We start from the raw sequence: 18,894 nt of genomic DNA, 5'->3' as shown, positions 1-18,894 counted from the left end.
TTCTTTCTTCAAAATATTTACCAATGGAAAAGAAGCTATACCAGAAAAATCTTGCAACAATTTTTCTTTGTAATTTTCTTATACATACTTTCAAAATCTTTTCAAAATAGGCTATTTTCTTTGTTAAATACCTTGTACAAATTAAGTGCATAATAATTGTTTCTTTTTAGAAACTGTATCAGTAACATTAAGCTACCTTTATAGAAGAGGATACAAAACTAAGAAGACAGGTGACATAGACTCACTACTTCGAAACAAAACACATTAAAGAGGTAAAATTAAATTACAAGTTTGATTTTATTATTACTGCCTAAAGACAAATTCTGAAATTTGGAACCTATCCAAATCTAAGGCTCTACTTCATAAAGTAAATATGTACAGAATAAAGCAGATGTATTATACTTTTTTAAAAAATAAATTGTTTTAAGGAGTATAGGCCAGGGGTTGGAGAGATAGCATGGAGGTAAGGCGCTTGCCTTTCATGCAGGTCATTGGTTCAAATCCAGCTTCCCATATGGTCCCCCCGAGCCTGCCAGGAACGATTTCTGAGCGTGGAGCCAGGAGTGAACCCTGAGCGCTGCCGGGTGTGACCCAAAAACAAACAAAACAACAACAACAACAACAAAAGTATAGGCCAGAGGCAGTTTACTATAATCAAAACATACAGTTTTGAAAATACCATAGTAGAATTCCAGAGCTCGGATTATGTAGGTTTGTTTGCTAATTTTTGGTTGATTTTGAGTACTACTATTGAGTTGTAGTTGAAGAATAACCTCAATTCTTGTTACATCTTTTATAGTTTGTCCACTAGTAATACTTGGACAGTAAGATATTTTAAGTATGAAATGGGTAACATTTCTGACAAATATCCTGAAGAACATCCAGAATAAGATAAAGAACAAAGTAAATCTAGAAGAAAAGGGAACGTACATTTATTAAAAATAAAAAATAGAACATTTCTGATAACAAAACCATTTGAAATCCAACCAATAAACATTGTAACAATGCACATATATTTAAAACAAAGACTTATTAAGTAAAATTATTTTAGACATTCTTAAAGGAGAAAGGGACATGGCTCCATCCCATGGAAGGCCTGCCCACAAGCATAGCACACAGGTCCCTGAGTCCTCATTCAATATTCGCTGCAAACGGTTTTTGTAGTTGTGCATCCATTCTGCAAATGTTTTATTACTGAATAAAATCCTCAATTTCTAGAGGGGGTGATCCAGAACAATAGTCCAGTAGAACCATTTTATTACAAAACAGTCATAGGCTGAAGAGCAGTGACCAACGTTTTCCAAAATCTCCAGCTTTAATAAAAGATACTGTTTACTAAATCTGAATGCTTTCACATTTTTTACATGAGTAGTATCAAGTAGTACTGTTGTAAAAAATTTATGTAAAATCTCGTTAGCCAAAACTAGTGTCTTTATATTTTAGCTTGACGTTTCTTAACTCTCTTAGCATTTGTTGTTTTTATTTTGTTTTTGCTTTGTCACTATAATGCCATCAAACTCAAAAAACCTTAAAAGAGAATGAACACTGTTGATGAAAGTATCAAAAATGCAATGAACTTCAGTTTTAAGATACACACAGTTCCTGTTGGATACTAGACTGTGGGAGTTTATTATTTTCATTTTTTTCAGGTCCTGGGGCATAGCAAGTTTGTCTTCCTCTTAAATAATCGAAGACTCAATCGTAACAATTCATTATCCACCACTGGAGCATTGGTGTAAGCTTGTTTTACATTACCCTGTTTGTAGAAAACAAAAACAACTTAAAAACACTCCATGTAAGATGATAGTAGAAAAAGACAGGCAGTTATCACTTACACAAAAGGTATAATTGCTTTGGGATAGGGATTAAATTGGTTTTGCCAACTATTAAAAACAAAACTAGCAAATATTTTTAGACTTAAGGATTATTTTAGAAAAGGAAGATATTTTTGGAGGACATCTAGTCTAAAACCTCCCACACAGGACAGAAATTCTTCCAACAACTGCTGACAGATTATTAACTTTATTACTTCTAATGATAAAATAAAACACACACACTCACACTAATGTGAAATGGTACTGCTTCTTACATGTATTAAAATATCTTTGATGTTTCTACACACTAGACTACTGAAGAGAAGCATTATACAAACATTCCATCCTGATTACTGGCACCTTATGGAAGGAAGCTCTAGAATGGAGAAGTTCTCTACAAGACAGTTGAACAAGGCAGTAGACCACCTCCCTTTCACTGAAAGTTTACCTGTACTACTGACACTTAAAAAACTATGTTCAGTATTCCTGGGCAGAAACTTAAAGAAGTACCTGTGACTTTATAGTCATCTTAACCCTTACCAGAGCTTGTCTCTTCGAGATCAGGTTTGCCCACAATGGGAGAATACTACTACACTCACTCCTATACTTCCATACTAGTTGTTTGGGAATGGGTAGGGCGCCAATAGCCTAGGATTTCAGCTTCCTGAAAAATGGTCCCATTCTTTTAAGGGCACACTTCTGTTAAGGAGTGTTTTTTGTTTGTTTGTTTGTTTTTTTACTGCTGTGTTTGGTACATTTAGTCTTTTTCCCACTATAAAGTTATTTTACCTCTTTGGTGTGGATTTTTGATCCCAGGACAGAATAATCAAGGACAACCAAAATTCTACTAATTCCATTACCTCTTATCACCATTTCTTAGCCTTCAGTCAAGGCTCCTCTGTGATACAGAGTGAAATTATTGCTTTATGAGTGTTGGGAGTATGGGAACATGATAATCTAAAGGATCTACGGTGTTTTTTTTTTTTCTTTTTTTTTTTACTCTGAAATTCCTTTTTTCCTGACTTGTGTTGATCTATAAAGAGTTAATTTCCTTTGTATTTTTTAAAGAAAAAATTAAAAACCAACTGTCTCAAATGCCTCTATAAGAATTTATGGCTAATCAGCAGACATTTCAAAATTAGTTTGGAAATTGTTTCTTTAATCTTGTATGTTTGTGAACTATCTCTTTGTTTCTTTGTTAAACACAGTTTGAAAGATAGTTACTTTACCATTAGAGATTCTCATCAGTTAATGCATCTCTTGAATTTGCCATATTCATTGGCCCATCACACACTTTACTTGAATGCCAAAGGAAATAAAGAAGAGATGATCTTAAAACAAACAAACAAACAAACAAACAAACAAACAAAAAACTATGTACAGTATGAGATCTACACTGGAAAGACTGTAAGGTTCTGAACATTTATTCTCAGTGAGAAGTTTGCCAGGTTGTTTTTCCCTATCATCATTTTTGAAGAACACTATGGAATAGTACATTTGAGAAAAAAACAAGGAATGCCACAAAATACTTTAAGAAAAGGGGGTTGTAATCAGATGAGATTAAAAACTACAGTTTTCCCCAACTGGGGCTCCTTATTTAAAGCAAGTGGAAAATTATTTAAGTGATTTTTATCAATTTAATTCAAAAGACAGCAATAGCTAGTGTCATTCTAGATGCACAGTGCCGGTTTACTTATTATATATATGCTCAGGAACCTATGTTTAATACTCTCAGTTAAATTTCCCAGTTGAGAAAGACAAGGAGATGGGAACCTACGCAACAGCATAAAGTAAACAAAGTATATATTAGGAATATTATAATACCAACTCCCTGGAAATTAACGTTAAGCCAGGGCTTTAAGTAGGGATGTTTGCTAACAAAAGTATTTTCCTTTTATCTTTTTCCATTTTGACTTTTACAGAATAATCTATCCCGATTTTCTTAGCAACATTTCCCAAAATATCTAAAACAAAAAAAACTAATAAACTTATTTTTGGGGCTGGAGAGATAGCACAGCAGCATTTGCCTTGCAAGCAGCTGACCCAGGACCTAAGGTGGTTGGTTCGAATCCCGGCGTCCCATATGGTCTCCCGTGCCTGCCAGGAGCTTTCTGAGCAGATAGCAAGGAGTAACTCCTGAGCACCGCGGGGTGTGACCCAAAAACCAAAAAAAACCAAACCAAAACCAAAATAAAAAAAAAAAAAAACCTTATTTTAAAAATCTATTTAAGTTTAGCCTGCTAGTCCTTATATATAAAATATCTATTTAAAAAACTTTTTACAAATGAAAACCTATTTTACAGAAAGCATTATAACTTTTCCTTATACCATCATATTTTGAATAATATTTCAAATGCAAGCCAGCAAATAAACTACTCATTTAAAAAAATCGTTAAGACTGGGGGACGGAGTGGTGGGCAAGTGGTAAGCCTTGCCTGCACAAGCCTAAGACAGACCATGGTTCAATACCCCCCCCCCCCGCATCCCAAATGGGGCCCCCAAGCCAGGAGTAATTTCTGAGCACATAGCCAGGAGTACACCCCTGAGCATCACCGGGTGTGGTCCCCCAAAAACAAACAAACTGAACAAACACAAAAATCTTAAGACTGGGGGCTAGAGCAATAGCATAGTGGTAGAGTGTTCACCTTGCATGTGTGCCGACCGGAGGACGGACCCTGGGTTCAATGCCCAGTATCCAATATGGTCTCCTTAGCTTGCCAGAAGCAATTTCTGAGCACAGAGCCAGGAATAAAACCCTGAGTGCCACTAAGTATGGCCCCAAACGCCTCCCCCCCCAAATCCAAAGGACAAAACATTAATAATAATAAAGGGGGTTGAATTTAATGTTATCTTAAAGCATCCATATGAAAAATTCTACAAAATACTTTTCTTCCCCAAGGAAGCAACTGTACCTTCTCATTTTTAACAAGCTGCTTTCGAATGGCAGAATCCCGTCGGAAAACACAAAGCTTTACAACACGGTCCAAGATTACTAAGAAGATTGGCTCTTTCTTCTTTTCGTAGTAATGCAGCCATGTTGAGTGCTCCCAATTCATGTTCAAAAAGGTTATCTGCATCTTCAAATAAAAATAAGCATGTGTTTAGTTTTCTTCAGATAGAAAATGCTAGTAACTACTCAGCTAAAATTCCATGAAGTTTATGCCGTATCCAACTTCCCAATATTTGATGAAAATTTTTATGATTGAAAGGAAATAAATTCTGTGACCTTTAAACAGTTTCGTTGCTAATCCTAAAATTTAAATATATTATTAATCACATTTATGATAAGATTGATTATGACAGTTGGGGAAGTAAATTCACGTTTAGGATTAATTTAGCCAAATTCAGCAAATTGCTCACCATCAACTATTTAAGTTTCTAGATTATAGGACTTTGTTATAGTGGATTTAAAGGTAATGAGACTATTTTCTGTTACCTTCTTAGGAGGTAATACCACTTAGGGAAGTAACCAGGTGCTCAAACTTACTCTCAATTTGTGCCCTGGGATCACTTCTGGCACAACTTAGGGGAGCATATGAGATGTCAGGTATCAAATCTGAGTCAGGCACATACAAGGCAAGAAGAAGCCTTATCTACTAGTACTATTACTGTGTCCCTTAAAACAAACAAACAAAACAAAAAAACCTTCTTTTTTTTTTTTTTGTTTTTGGGTCACACCTGGGCAGCGCTCAGTGGGATATTCCTGGCTTGCGCTCAGGGGATATTCCTGGCTCTAAGCTCAGAAATCGCTCCTGGTAGGCTCGGGTTCCATATGGGATGCCGGGATTCGAACGACCGTCCTTCTGTATGCAAGGCAAACACCCCACCTCCATGCCATCTCTCCAGCCTCCAAAAATCTTAATTCTTAGAAAAGTCATTTTCATTTAGACACTATGATTTACAAGGTTTCAGGCATAAAGTGTTCTCAACTTTAATCCCTCTACCAATGACCCCAGGTTTCCTCTTCTGTCTCAACCTGATTCCTCGATAGACAAGTTTCTAAGCTTAAATACTGCAGTTTTGTTTTCATGCTGTGCTAGTTCTGGTTCTAGTTGTTTATGTCTGATGCCTTGCCACTACAACTCAGTCAAGTACGAGGCTCAGTCAAGACTCTCTGACCCTGACTCCGTATTAGTTTCAATCAGTCTTTTCTTGCTTTCCGTCTCCAACCCCCTCCCTTCCATGGCAAAAAATAAGCCCCAAAACAAAAAAATTTTGCCTTTTAAGGCCCATGAACAGGACATAAAATTAAATCCAGTTGCTGCCACTTTTCACCGCCTTCCAATATTTAAAACCCTTCTCCCATAAGCTATCATAACAAAAATGCCAAGACTCCTCACCATAAATACCACTGTTCTCCACCCAAAAAAAATACCAAACCTCCAAACAAAACTCCCATAACTATTAAAAGTATTTAAGTTCTAATTAATGTGGCAATATATTTTCCAAACTAAAAAGTAAGTAGTTAATCTTTATTGAATGTCACGAAAGAAATGTTCTAAGGATTTACTTGCAGTAACTTCATCTGTTGTGCCTAACAATCAAAGGAAGATAGATAGCGGTGTAATTAGTTCCTGTTACTGATTTGACACTTAGTTAAATGGTTTATCTATTTGAATTAAAACTATTTAGCCTAAGAGAGCTTGTCTTGATATTCTGCTAAAGGCTCAAACTAGATACTTATACTTTGGGTTAGAATTCCTCATTTTCTTAAGAAAAGGTCACAACAATAATTGTTTTATATATGACAAATAATTAGTTCATATACTGTGAGTGTCACGTAAGAGAACAATTATTTACAAAGATGTCTTAAACATAGCAGACAGGATACAAAGTGAATCAGAAATTTACCTTTGGGTTTTTCTAAAAGTCTCGTGACATGTTCTTGACTTTGGGTGAAGATTTCAGAGACCTGCCAACTTTTAGAAAGTCCAACTCGCAGCATAACAGCGTCCAGGGTGAATTTTAAGAGTGCAGCCCCAGGTTCTCGGGGTTCTTTAGGATGCTTCGCATAAGGGCCAGACCAATCTACATCTATCACATCTAATGGATCTAAAAAGTTAAAGAATAAGTTTTTTTTCAGCATTGCTATAGAGAACAGTAAACTGGAAAACACTCTGAGAAAGCATCACTATTTTGATCAAAGAACTGAAAAATAAATCTTTCTATAAAAATTAATATGAAGACTCTAAGATATATTCTCACCAAAATGCTCTCACTGGAAGAGGCAAGCAAAGTCATTTCTACAAAGTCATTTAAATTGCATGATAGATCTCCAATGAATTAACCCCATTATTTCACTATAACTAGATATGATGTTTTAAACTTGGTACTAGAATACTTTGAAGAGTTAAATCTAAAATTAGTTTGCATATATGCATACGTTTAAAAATTCATTATGATTTTAGAATTAGTACATTTTATTATATAAGAACAAATGATGTACTTGTCCATTAATAATATTTGAAGAATGAAGAATCTATCAAAATGTCTTATTTAGAAAAGTCTAGTAACAGGTAAATATAAAAACAATGGGCTGAGCACAGTGGAAGGGCACTTGCCTTGCATACAGCCAACCAGGGTTCAATCCCCAGCATCCCATGTAGTCCACTGAGCCTACCAGGAATGATTTCTGAGTGCAGAGCCAGGAGTAACCCCTGAGAACCGCTGGGTGTGGCCCCAAAACCAACTCCCCAAATAACTCCCCAAACCCCAAACAATTAAACATTAGCAGAAATAACAGTGAAGCATGAGAAAGTTAATTTTTACAAATCTATAATTTCATATAGTTAGACAAAGCAATGAACTTTATAATGTTAGTAGCGAGTGAATTGGGTTGTCTCACTAGAAGTGCTGCTTCACACTGTAATCACAAGAAAAAAATCTCAGTACATAAAGTACTATAAACAAGCACTGAATTTAGAAAATTATTAGAAATGGTTGATCAAATATGATTCTAAGAAGAATCTAACTATAATTTAAAGTGCTATAAACTTTTGAATGATATTTTAAAAGTTCGTTTGTGGAAATTCTGTACCATATACAGACCACCTAGGTAATCGGTATGTGGTTAGGTGGTTAATGATTCTTGAAATCTTGGAAAAGAAATCTTAAGAGTTGTTATTATATAGCTAGATAAGACCTTATTCAATTTATAAGTAACAGTTAAAATAAACAGAATTTTTATTTTAATAATCCTTCTTTAAGCCTCAATTAGAAAATCAGAGCAAAATTAATGTATTATCAATTCTTACAGTCTGAAAGGTAAGAATAAGGTTATTATTTTGTCCAACCACTTCTATAAATTACCTGGCATCTTCTCTTCATCCTGTTGATCGTCCCTCTTTTCAGCATCACCTGCCAGAATTTCATCTAATTCATCATCACTAATGGGCTCATATCCTTCTCCAGCTCCAGAGCCTAAAGAATGTGTATCATCTAACTTGGATTCATCATCTGCTAAATAGCAACAAAAATTATTTGTTAAAGAGAGGATTAAAAGAAAACCACCAAGACAAGCAAAGAGACAAGGAGATTTAACTAAAAAACCTGAAAAGCACTTTTTATTAGATTATATTATTTTAAAACTTGAAAATTCCTATCCTAAAAACTTGAAAGTTCTAATTTAATTAGCTAAATTGGATTTTAATGGTAAAAAACCAAAATGAACATTAAAAGAATTACAATTATAAAAGCCACCACTAACATATTGTTATTTTTAAATAAAATTCAAGTAAATTCAGACAAAATCTAACTTCAAAATGCTGCAATCATTTTATAACCTAAATTAACTCACTAATTTCAAAACACCTGCTAAACTACTAATAATTTTGAAAATAAAGTTTAGTTTAGATTTAGCACATGTTATTAACACCATATAACAGTGAGGTAAAAATTAAAAAAAAAAAAAAAAAAGCCAGTAATTCCCTCTTTCCCTGTCTCCAATTCATCCCCATCTTAATATTTTGCCTTAATACAATTTTAACGTATTTTTATTAATAGTACTTGGACTTATTTTGCTTATTCACCAATTTTTCTAAACCATCTAGGCTGAATTCTATTTCCTGGTTATTTCCAGAAAACTTCCCAGAGATTGCTAATACCATTATTAAACTTGGCTACCATTCATCAAAGAATAGGGTGTGGGCCAAGTATGTATCAGCAGAATATTTTTTTCATTATCAGCTACTCATGATGTCCTTGGTATTGAAAAATATCATAAAAAGCTACAGCCCTTAAAATAAATACAAATAAATGGGGGGAGAAATAAAGTAGTAGCACTAACCTTCCATATTCTCAGCTCTCTCAGTTTTACTTATATCTTCAAATCCCTGTGCAGATCCTGTATCCATTCTGTCTTTATCCAAAGAAACAGTGTCCCTTGAAGTGGCATCTAAGTCTCTTTCATGTTCACTTTCCAGTTTTGCTTCACTGCGTTTTACAGACTCTATTTGAGAATTCTCAAAACTTCTATCTCTATCCCGGTCCCTTTCCACAGAATCAGGAATAAGTCTCTCTCTTTCCCTTTCCAAATCCCTCCTTTTGTCTCGTTCTCTCTCTCGTTCTCGTAATCTATCTCGGTCCCTGTTCCGTGGCCAATCTTTATCAGTATCCCGATCCCATTCTCTCTGCCTTGTATCTCTCCTCTCTCTCTCCCGTTCTCTATCATGCTCATAGCGATCACGTTCTTGAAGCCTATCTCTGCTATCAAATGACCCAGATCTTGAATGGACTTGTCGATCTGACTCAGGAGAACTTCTTCTTGAACTATGGCTTCTTGAATCCTGGCGATCTAAAATAAATACATGATATACCAAGAGTTAACATGTCATAAAACAGAAATAAAACCTATATTTAAGGATACGTCAAAACATATAATTTCTTTTTATTTTACCCTAACTATCCAAAGAATTAATTCTAAGGAAAAACTGATCTCTCAATGAAAATGATAAATTATATAGAACATTTTGTTATCTATTTCTAGTATAATCATACAATACTTTCAAAGAAATTAAATAAACTAAACAATTAAGAATTAACAAAACCGGGCCGGGTAGGTGGCGCTGGAGGTAAGGTGTCTGCCTTGCAAGCGCTAGCCAAGGAAGGACCGAGGTTCGATCCCCCGGCGTCCCATATGGTCCCCCCAAGCCAGGGGTGATTTCTGAGCACATAGCCAGGAGTAATCCCTGAGCGTCAAACGGGTGTGGCCCAAAAACCAAAAAAAAAAAAAAGAATTAACAAAACCGATGAATGACATCATTATCTGATCTCTTCCCATACTCCCTACCTTTACTTTCAATGACTGAAAGAGAAAGCATTGGCTGTAGGAAGAAGAGCAGGAAGGTTAAATTTTAAGTATCAGTAAGGGACTTGAATACAGAAATCCTTCCACTAGGAAAATCCTGACTGAACATTGACTGATGTCACTGAATGTACCTCTATTAACAATTGTATTAATGTGGTAAGAGGTAATATTTTAAGTTTCTTGAAATTTAAGGAAGTGTATTAAGGTAGTATATTAAGTAAATTAGCATTTACTTTAAAATTAAAATTGTGCAAAATAAACTAACTTGGGGAACACTGGCTAGATTTTAATTCAATTTAATTACCTGAAGAAGTACTTCGACTGGGCTCTCCACGCTTTAATTGATCAATTCTAGATTTCCTCTCTCCTGTGATTTCTAGACTTTTTGTTTTTTCTCTATCTCTTGAGCCACTATGCAGTACCCTCTTTCGACCACTTTGGTCATCTCCACTTCGATGGGCAGAATCATTTGACGGGGAGCGTAGACGACTAGATGTATGACTCCGATTACTCCGATTGCTCCCAAGGCTGCTACTCCTCTTTTGATCTACAGGCTTGCGATGAGGTGCATCTTCTATAGTAACATGAGATGCCTCTACTTTTTCTACCCGTGTCCTATGGCATTTTCTATGTGAATCTTCATTGGCTAAAGTAGCACTAGGCGTATTGGAAGAGGTGGATATGGTGGTGCCAGATGTGCTAAGGGTTGTGGTACCTGCAGTGGCAAGAGTGGAAGAACTTGAAGAATTAGCCACAGGAGGAGGAGGTGGAGGAAGAGAAGATGGAGAAGGAGTCCTTCCAGGAGTCACAACTGTGACAGCACGATCTATTTCTGTCATTTCTGCACGGTCAGGCACATCCTCATCAGACCAGTCACTAAATGCTGTGTCTTCTTTTTTCTGGGATTCCTCTATAGTGCCATTCTTATTATTGGACATGTCAACCAATTCCTCTTTGGCTGTAATGGGGGGAGTCCGTGGTCCTCTTTTCTTCTTACTTTGCTGAGTTGTTTCTTCATCGGAAACATCAGAATCACCTTTGGACCTTTTACGTTTTTTTTCAATACTTTTTTTCTTTTGCCCTTTTTTGGGTGAAAACACTTGCCCATCTTCAGATATCTCTATATTATTCCTCTCTATGCCAACATCATCATCTTTCTTTTTCTTAATAGGTTTCTTTTGAATTTTCACCTTTTTCTTGTTTTCATCATGAGCTCGTTCAGATGTATCTCGATCTTCAGATGGATGGTGTCCTATCAAATCTTGTGTACGTGTTCTTGAGATTTCTGCAATTTCTATATGCTCTCTCTGTTTCTCTATTGAGGACACTTTCTCTTTGATTTCTTGCTCTTCATAGCGTCGTGAACTCTCTTTTCTTTCTTGTTTACGGTCTTCTTCTTTCCATCTACTCTGCCTGTCTTCTGTAAGGTGTGATGGACTGAGAGAACGAGATTCTTGAGGTCGTACAACCTGGCTCAAGAGTCTATGTTTTTCATCTATATTGAAAGTTAAAAGTAATCACAGTTTCACCAGGTGAAACAAATAGTGCACGATACATATAAATAACAATAAACCAATCTTGTTTCATTTTAAACTTTCTAAAAAGCAATTAAAAAAATATATATCTTTGTTTCAAATAGTAGGAAATGACAAATGTCCTGATATAAAATGACTATTTCTAAATTATACTTCAGTCATGTAAGTGGACTTATTCATCAAGGGGAGCAGAGTAGGAAAAAAACTTAATTTATCATTTCCTACTAATTCAAAAAATGGTCTCAAGGTTTCAAGATAATAAGAATAAGAAAGAAATGGAAAATAGCTTACTTTTATCATCTCCACTGTTATAGGTGTCACTGTCAGGAGAATGTTCTCGCCGGCGCTTAGGTGACTGACGAGGGCTAGCACTCCCTTCATTTCTATAACGCTTCCTAAATTAAACAAATATAACAAATTTCAGGATATAGATAGCTTCTTTATCTTGGTTTTATGATTATTTCTTCCATATAACTAGAATACATAATTATGAGAGTATAATTTTAACACAAAAGGTGAATAACGTTCAATGTCTTCAATAAACTCTTCATTTCTTAAGACTCATAATTGTAGACTTCAAAATACATGGCGAAATTTCTTACGAAAAACTCTAAAACTTTAAAATTAAACATTAACTAAAATTTCAAAAATTTAAAATAATTAATTATCATAAACTATTACATTAATATATTAATTGATATTTTTGTATTATAAAATTTTTAATTAAAATAATATTTTAAATAAATTTAAATACTGCATGTGGCAACATACAAAATATATCAATGAAGTCTAAAGTTAATTTTACTTTTTTTTTTTCGTTTTGTTTTTTTGGGCCACACTCGGTGATGCTCAGGGGTCACTCCTGGCTATGCGCTCAGAAATCGCTCCTGACTTGGGGACCATATGGGATGCAGGGGGATCGAACCAAGTCTGTCCTAGGCTAGCGCGGTCAAGGCAGACACGCCTACTGCTTGCGCCACTGCTCCAGCTCCAATTTTACACTTTTATCATACAAAATCTCCTTATGTTATAATCATAATGAAAAAGATAAATGAAGACATAGATCCAAGTAATAAATAAGAAAGTCCAATACTGGATTTGGTGTCTAAAAATATGCAGTCAACTTATGCTATTATGTAACTTCAGATAAATTTCTTCAAATGACAGAATCATTGCTTTCTTATCTGGTAACGAGGATAAACCTGGGAAGAAAAGTTCAAACTATAAAGAAGGCTAGGGGGACCATATTGATGCCAGGGATCAGATTCGGATTGTCTACATGTAAGATAAACATCCTGTCCACTATACTATGTCTCCGACCCAAAGAATTAGTTTTTTCTGAGCGGAGGAAATAAGATAGCTCAAAGTGATGAGGATATGCTTTTTATATGGAAGGCCTTGGTTTTATCACTGGCAGTGCACGGTCTGTTTAGCTTAACTGGCAAGTGACCATGTAAGAACAGGTCCTAGAGTAGTCCTCAGGAACTGCTTGGCATAGTACCAAAACCAAAATGTTCATTAAACAACCTTTATATAGTTTTCTTCACTAACACTGTTTGCTAACACTATGACTAAAAGTTGACAAATATATTCTGAGCATACATACTTGACAACTTAATTATATAAATGAGTAATTACCTGGAAAAGATCCTTATGACAATTCATAGGCTCAAGATTTTGCAATTCTTTAGCTAAAGTTTCCTTCAGCATTACATACTCTACTTCTCCATTCTGTCCCCTGGGTTGGCACTGGGACTTGATTTGAGTATGTGGTAAAAGTGATACTGCTTGCTTGTCATGTTAGGACCCAATAAGCCTTGCAGTTTTTGCTTTGGTTTACTATTGCATATCAAAGTTTTAGAGATTCTAGGTCATGTGGAGCAAAAACACGATGCTATGTGTCAATAGCCGGAAGGAGAGTCCATTTTGGGTAAACAGATTGAACATTTCATTAAGTGTGGATTACACAAGAATGAAACCAGCAGAAGAACCACTCCATTGAGTTCATACAACATTGTTCATGTTACTCGTTCGTAAATTAATAAATGCCAGTATATTTTAACATGCTGACATTGACACTGGAATTAGTGTTAATTAAACCACATTCAAGTGTGAGCCACCAGTGGTGAGCTTAGGCATCAATGTGTTAAAGAACTGATTTGGGGGATAATTTGATATATAATTTGATATATTACACTCATGTGAAAATTAAATGTTAAACAGAACTGTAATCTTAAGAAATATCTACAGAAAAAAATTAAGAGTAAATAGAAAAGACAGTTTAGCAAATCTATATAAAAAAGTTTTGAAGGTGCACAAAAAGCAGTTAAAATAAATTCAACTCCTTAAATGACAACACAAGGGGCCAGAGAGATAGCATGGAGGTAAGGCATTTTTGCCTTGCATCAAGAAGGATGGTGGTTCAAATCCCAGCATCCCATATGGTCCCCCGAGCCTGCCAGGAGCAATTTCTGAGCCTGGAGACAGGAGTAACCCCTGAGCACTGCCGGGTGTGACCCAAAAAAACAAAAAACAAACAAAAAAAGACAACACAAAACAATGTGGCTTTAATCTCATGTAACTGTAATAAGTTGTCTGACTCATAAGTTTCTGTGGAGTTGTTGTTAAATTCTGGATTGTCCAGTCACCAAATAATTTTTTCTCTATTATAAGCAAAGATCAGAAATACGGAAACATTATAGTAAAAAAGCCAGGCAATAATAAATAAATATGTCAGAATTTTATCTTAGGAGATAGAACTAAAGAGGTCAAAGAAGCTGACCTATTCAAAAACAATTTAATGTTCAGTTAAGATACTTACACATAGTTTATATGCAAATGTTGTTCCAATCTTCCACCAACCTTGCTTTCTATTCTAGCTCTCTTGAAGTTCTACCTCAACTTATAGTTGTTCTGACTGTGCCAAACTCTTGTGATTTTTGAAGATGCCAAGTTTTTCATTAGAATTTTTGCCATTCTAGATGCTGAAACTGTAACTCCCAGGTCAGAAACTGTGTAACACGGAAAGCCCTTATATCATTTTCTCTTGTAGGTCTTAATACTAAAATCTGTCTGCAGTTATGTATACCTCAATGACTTCAGAAAATGGTAGCTTTTGTTTTAGTGTTTATTTTGTATAGCTTATAGTTGCTCTGAAAGAATGCTAATATAAGAAATTATTTGTCAGAAAATTCAAATCCGGGGCCAAAGAGATAGCATGGAGGTAGCGCTAGCGCATTTGCCTTGCATGCAGAAGGATGGTGGTTTGAATCCCGGCATCCCATGTGGTCCTGAGCCTGCCAGGAGTGATTTTTGAGCGTAGACAAAAGAATAACCCCTGAGCGCTGCCGGGTGTGACCCAAAAACAAAAACAAATTCAAATCCTTATAATAGTACATAAGGACTATAAGGATCTGATTCCTATCAACTTCTCATACTACATTTTGTTCCATTTTTTCATTTGTACATGGTCACCAACCATTGACCAACCAACCAACCAACCACCAACCAACCATTAAGCCTTCCATTAATACTCAACTAGTTCAGATGAACCTTTCTTGCCTTTTTTTTTCCTGCTTGGTCTTTTTTATTTATTTTTTGGTCACACCCAGCAGTGCTCTGGACTTACTTCTGGCTCTGTGCTGAGGGAATCACTGGCAGTTGGGCTCAGTAGACCACCTGGAATGCTGGGGATTGAATCTGGTGCAGCCAGCCACATGCAAATCAAGTGTCTTACCTGCAGCACTATTGCTCTGGCCCTGAGGATTTTTGAGTCTAATTTCACTAACTTTGTTGTTCATTTTCACTGAATTGTCAGAAAAATAAATCCCTGAAAGATTCCTTTGTAAAAAATAAGTATATAAAACCCCAATACATACAGTTACAGAAAGAAAGAAAGAAAGAAAGAAAGAAAGAAAGAAAAGAAAGAAAGAAAGAAAGAAAGAAGAAAGAAAAAGAAAGAAAGAAAAAAAAGAAAAAAGAAAGAAGAAAGAAAGAAAGAAAGAAAGAAAGAAAAAAAAAGAAAGAAAGAAAGAAAGAAAGAAAGAAAAGAAAGAAAGAAAGAAAGAAAGAAATCAAAGTCAAGTGAGGAAAAATATCAGATGATGGAAATAATATATACTGCAAACTTATTAAATTTAGTGTCTATATTCTATATTAAGGTTTTGTTTTGATTTTTAAACGTGAAGAGAAGCCAAGACCTAATGCAAAGAGACTTGTACTTCTGGGTTATGTTTGAACCATAACTCAAATAGCAACAATTTAAAAAAGTCTAAAGCATGAAATCACATGACCAATAAACTGAATGTAAGGCAAATAGATTAAAGTAATTCTTTCCAGTGAGTTTTAAGCTTAAAAAAAAAAAAGCATTTATTCCACGGTTTTCATTCTTTAAAAGTAGTTATTATCAATTAAGTTTGATTTTGTGCCTGTATTTTCATGGCAATCATGATTAACTTAGCTTCCAAAGAGAGACTCTAACATAAAGAAGTATTTTAAGCTGAGATGTGTTACCTGAAAAAAACTTAGCCATTAAAGACATTATTTGAAGGGCCCGGAGAGATAGCACAGCGGCGTTTGCCTTGCAAACGGCCGATCCAGGACCAAAGGTGGTTGGTTCAAATCCCGGTGTCCCATATGGTCCCCCGTGCCTGTCAGGAGCTATTTCTGAGCAGACAGCCAGGAGTAACCCCAGAGCAATGCCGGGTGTGACCCAAAAACCAAAACAAAAAAAAAAAAAAAGACATTATTTGAAGAAAGCCTTTCTGAGACTGGAACTAACATAAAAGAAAACAGTGTAGAAATAAAGAGATACCATTCCTGCTGCCTTGAGAATTTACACTCATGGGGAGAACAAGTGGAAGCTAGCCCAAGCTTTCCAAATAACCCAGCAAATGCATTCTTTTTGGTTAAAGGATAAGAAAAGCAGAAAATACCTTTAGCATGTTATATATAGGATTATCAATCATTTTACCTCAATAAGTCCAAATTTTTAAAAAACAAATTCTTTATTGAATCACTGTGAGATACACAGTTACAAAGTTATTCATGTTTGAGTTTCATTCATACAATGTACAATACTCTTCATAGCTTGAATTAGAAATCATCCTATCTCTCCATCTACTAGCCACACAATGGTTACAGGACTCCTAGTTCTAAGGGAATATGAGTGCTTCAACAGCCTGCAGAGAGACACCAGTCTTATGAAATGCATGTAACTCAGGAAGTGTTGTCAGGAATATCAAAGACATGGTTCGAATCCCGGCATCCCCTATGGTCCCCCATGCTGGCCAGGAGTGATTTCTGAGACAGAGCCAGGAGTAACGCCTGAGCACTGCTATACATACCAGGGATCGAACCTAAGTGCACTAAGTGCAAGGCAAAAGCAATTTGCCCATTTTTGCAGTTTTCTTTTAAACCAAAGGGTAATTTAGAAAAACTTATGTATAAATCGTACTTACTTTGATTTTCTCTCATCATGTCCATCTCTTGGAATCCTGTCTTCTCGGATATCTTCTCGCTTCTCTCTGCGGTCATCTCGTCCTTTCTCTTTCTCTTCCCAATCCCTCTGACGCTCTCGTTCTTTTTCCCTTTCTCTTGCTCTTTCTCGTTCCCTCTCCCGCTCCCGCTCTCTTTCCCTTTCTCTCTCTCTCTCCCTCTCTCTTTCTTCTCTTTCTCTTTCCCGTTCCTTTTCCCTCTCCCTCTCCCTTTCACGTTCCCTCTCTCGATCATGGTCTCGCTCTCTCTCTCTTTCACGGTCTCTCTCCTTCTCTCTTTCTCTCTCCCGTTCCCTAGCACGCTCTCTTTCTAGTTCTCTCTCTTTCTCTCTTTCCCGTTCCCTTTCCCTTTCTCGCTCTCGTTCTCTATCTCTTTCTCGTTTCCCGATCTCTTCTCTAGCCCTCTCATCTCTTCTATCATCTACTCTGTCTACTCTTCGTTCCTCTCTTCTTTCATCACGCTCAAGCTCGTCATTCCTTCCCTGATGGCGAATTGGTGAGCTTGGTCTTTGATCTACAATAAAAATCAAGTTTTGTCAGTGATTAATTTGACAGATAATTTATTGGTAAGACAGTAGGCAAATCTTAAATTTTAGCTGTGTAATGGGTCACATTGGCAGAAAATATAAATCAGGAGTTTTTAAATTTAATCATTCAAATAATCACCCCTAGATGTTTAAAGTAATTTTTACTTCAAATTTTTATTTGCCCTCTATCTACCATGTTTTCTACTTCCCATCAAGCCCCCTCCCACTCCCATTGATCCACCTTTGATCTTTCTCTGCATGCTCCCTACCCTACCTCCAGCCCACTGTTCCAACCCCACTTTCTGCCATCTCTACCCTTCACCTCTGATCTTCTCTGTCCCCCCAGCAGGACCTGAGAACACTGGTGGCAAAGGATAGGGGCAGCAGGAGGTGTAGAACATAGGAGCTGAGGAAAAAAAAAATTTCCCTCGTAAGTCACACCTCTAATTTCAGGCCAAAATATATACACATCAAAGTGTAGCTATTATGTGAGGAAAATAGAACAAAACATTTTTCAAATTTTTTGCTGCAACATCATTTATCATACGCTAGAGTATTAAATAGGGTACCAATTTTTAGTAATGCTGAAATAATCAAGTATACAAGTTTAATATTATTGTTATAATATCATAAAACTAAGATGAAAAACTATTTTCTTAAAATGCTAATAGTCCCATCATATTATATAACATGTATATATAAACATATATTATACATATTTTTCTCCAAAATACATCATATAAACATTGAAAAAATAAACACGCTACCAAAAATGCCCAGATGAGCAGGAAATCATTGAGACAAATGTATATATACTGAAATATGGCATGACCTTTCCTAAAGAGATATTCACTGAAATAGGATACATGCTACTTTAATGTTTGTATTTTTGTAATACATAATGTTTATTGGTTAGTCAGAAAAATAATTCTACTCTAGGTTCAAGAGACTGGTAAGAGAAATATTTGACAACTTATTACCCAGATCATTTTAGAGATATTTTAAGGGAAGTTCAGTAAGTACCTTGACTTTTTTTCCTTCTGATAGATGAAAAAGATAACTCATACCATAATAAAGATACAAAAAGTTCATATTAAAGTTAAAGCTAAAAGAAAAATAAAAAATATCTAACATCTTTTTCTTCTACTTCTAAACATAAAAATCAGGGCTGGGGTGATGGCTCAAAGAACTGAGCATGTGCTTTGCATGTTGGATATC

The 18,894-nt window shown here is 35.6% G+C and overlaps 1 protein-coding gene across 1 annotated transcript in view; it reads right to left on the bottom strand.

The window, feature by feature from the left end:
- Positions 1-1,456: 1,456 nt before the first annotated feature.
- The window catches only part of ZC3H13 (zinc finger CCCH-type containing 13), a 56,294-nt gene continuing 38,856 nt past the window's right edge, over positions 1,457-18,894 (bottom strand). Inside the window, 10 exon segments of the mRNA XM_049778743.1 lie at positions 1,457-1,668; positions 1,670-1,756; positions 4,727-4,774; positions 4,776-4,891; positions 6,666-6,866; positions 8,124-8,273; positions 9,100-9,606; positions 10,424-11,614; positions 11,946-12,049; positions 17,114-17,663. Coding sequence (XP_049634700.1) covers positions 1,585-1,668; positions 1,670-1,756; positions 4,727-4,774; positions 4,776-4,891; positions 6,666-6,866; positions 8,124-8,273; positions 9,100-9,606; positions 10,424-11,614; positions 11,946-12,049; positions 17,114-17,663 — 3,038 coding nt within the window. The 3' untranslated portion in view covers positions 1,457-1,584.

The sequence above is a fragment of the Suncus etruscus genome, chromosome 8 (assembly GCF_024139225.1).
Source record: "Suncus etruscus isolate mSunEtr1 chromosome 8, mSunEtr1.pri.cur, whole genome shotgun sequence".
NCBI classification, from domain to species: domain Eukaryota; kingdom Metazoa; phylum Chordata; class Mammalia; order Eulipotyphla; family Soricidae; genus Suncus; species Suncus etruscus.
Note: the sequence above shows the minus strand (reverse complement) of the source record. Positions and strands in the feature narration are given on the sequence as shown.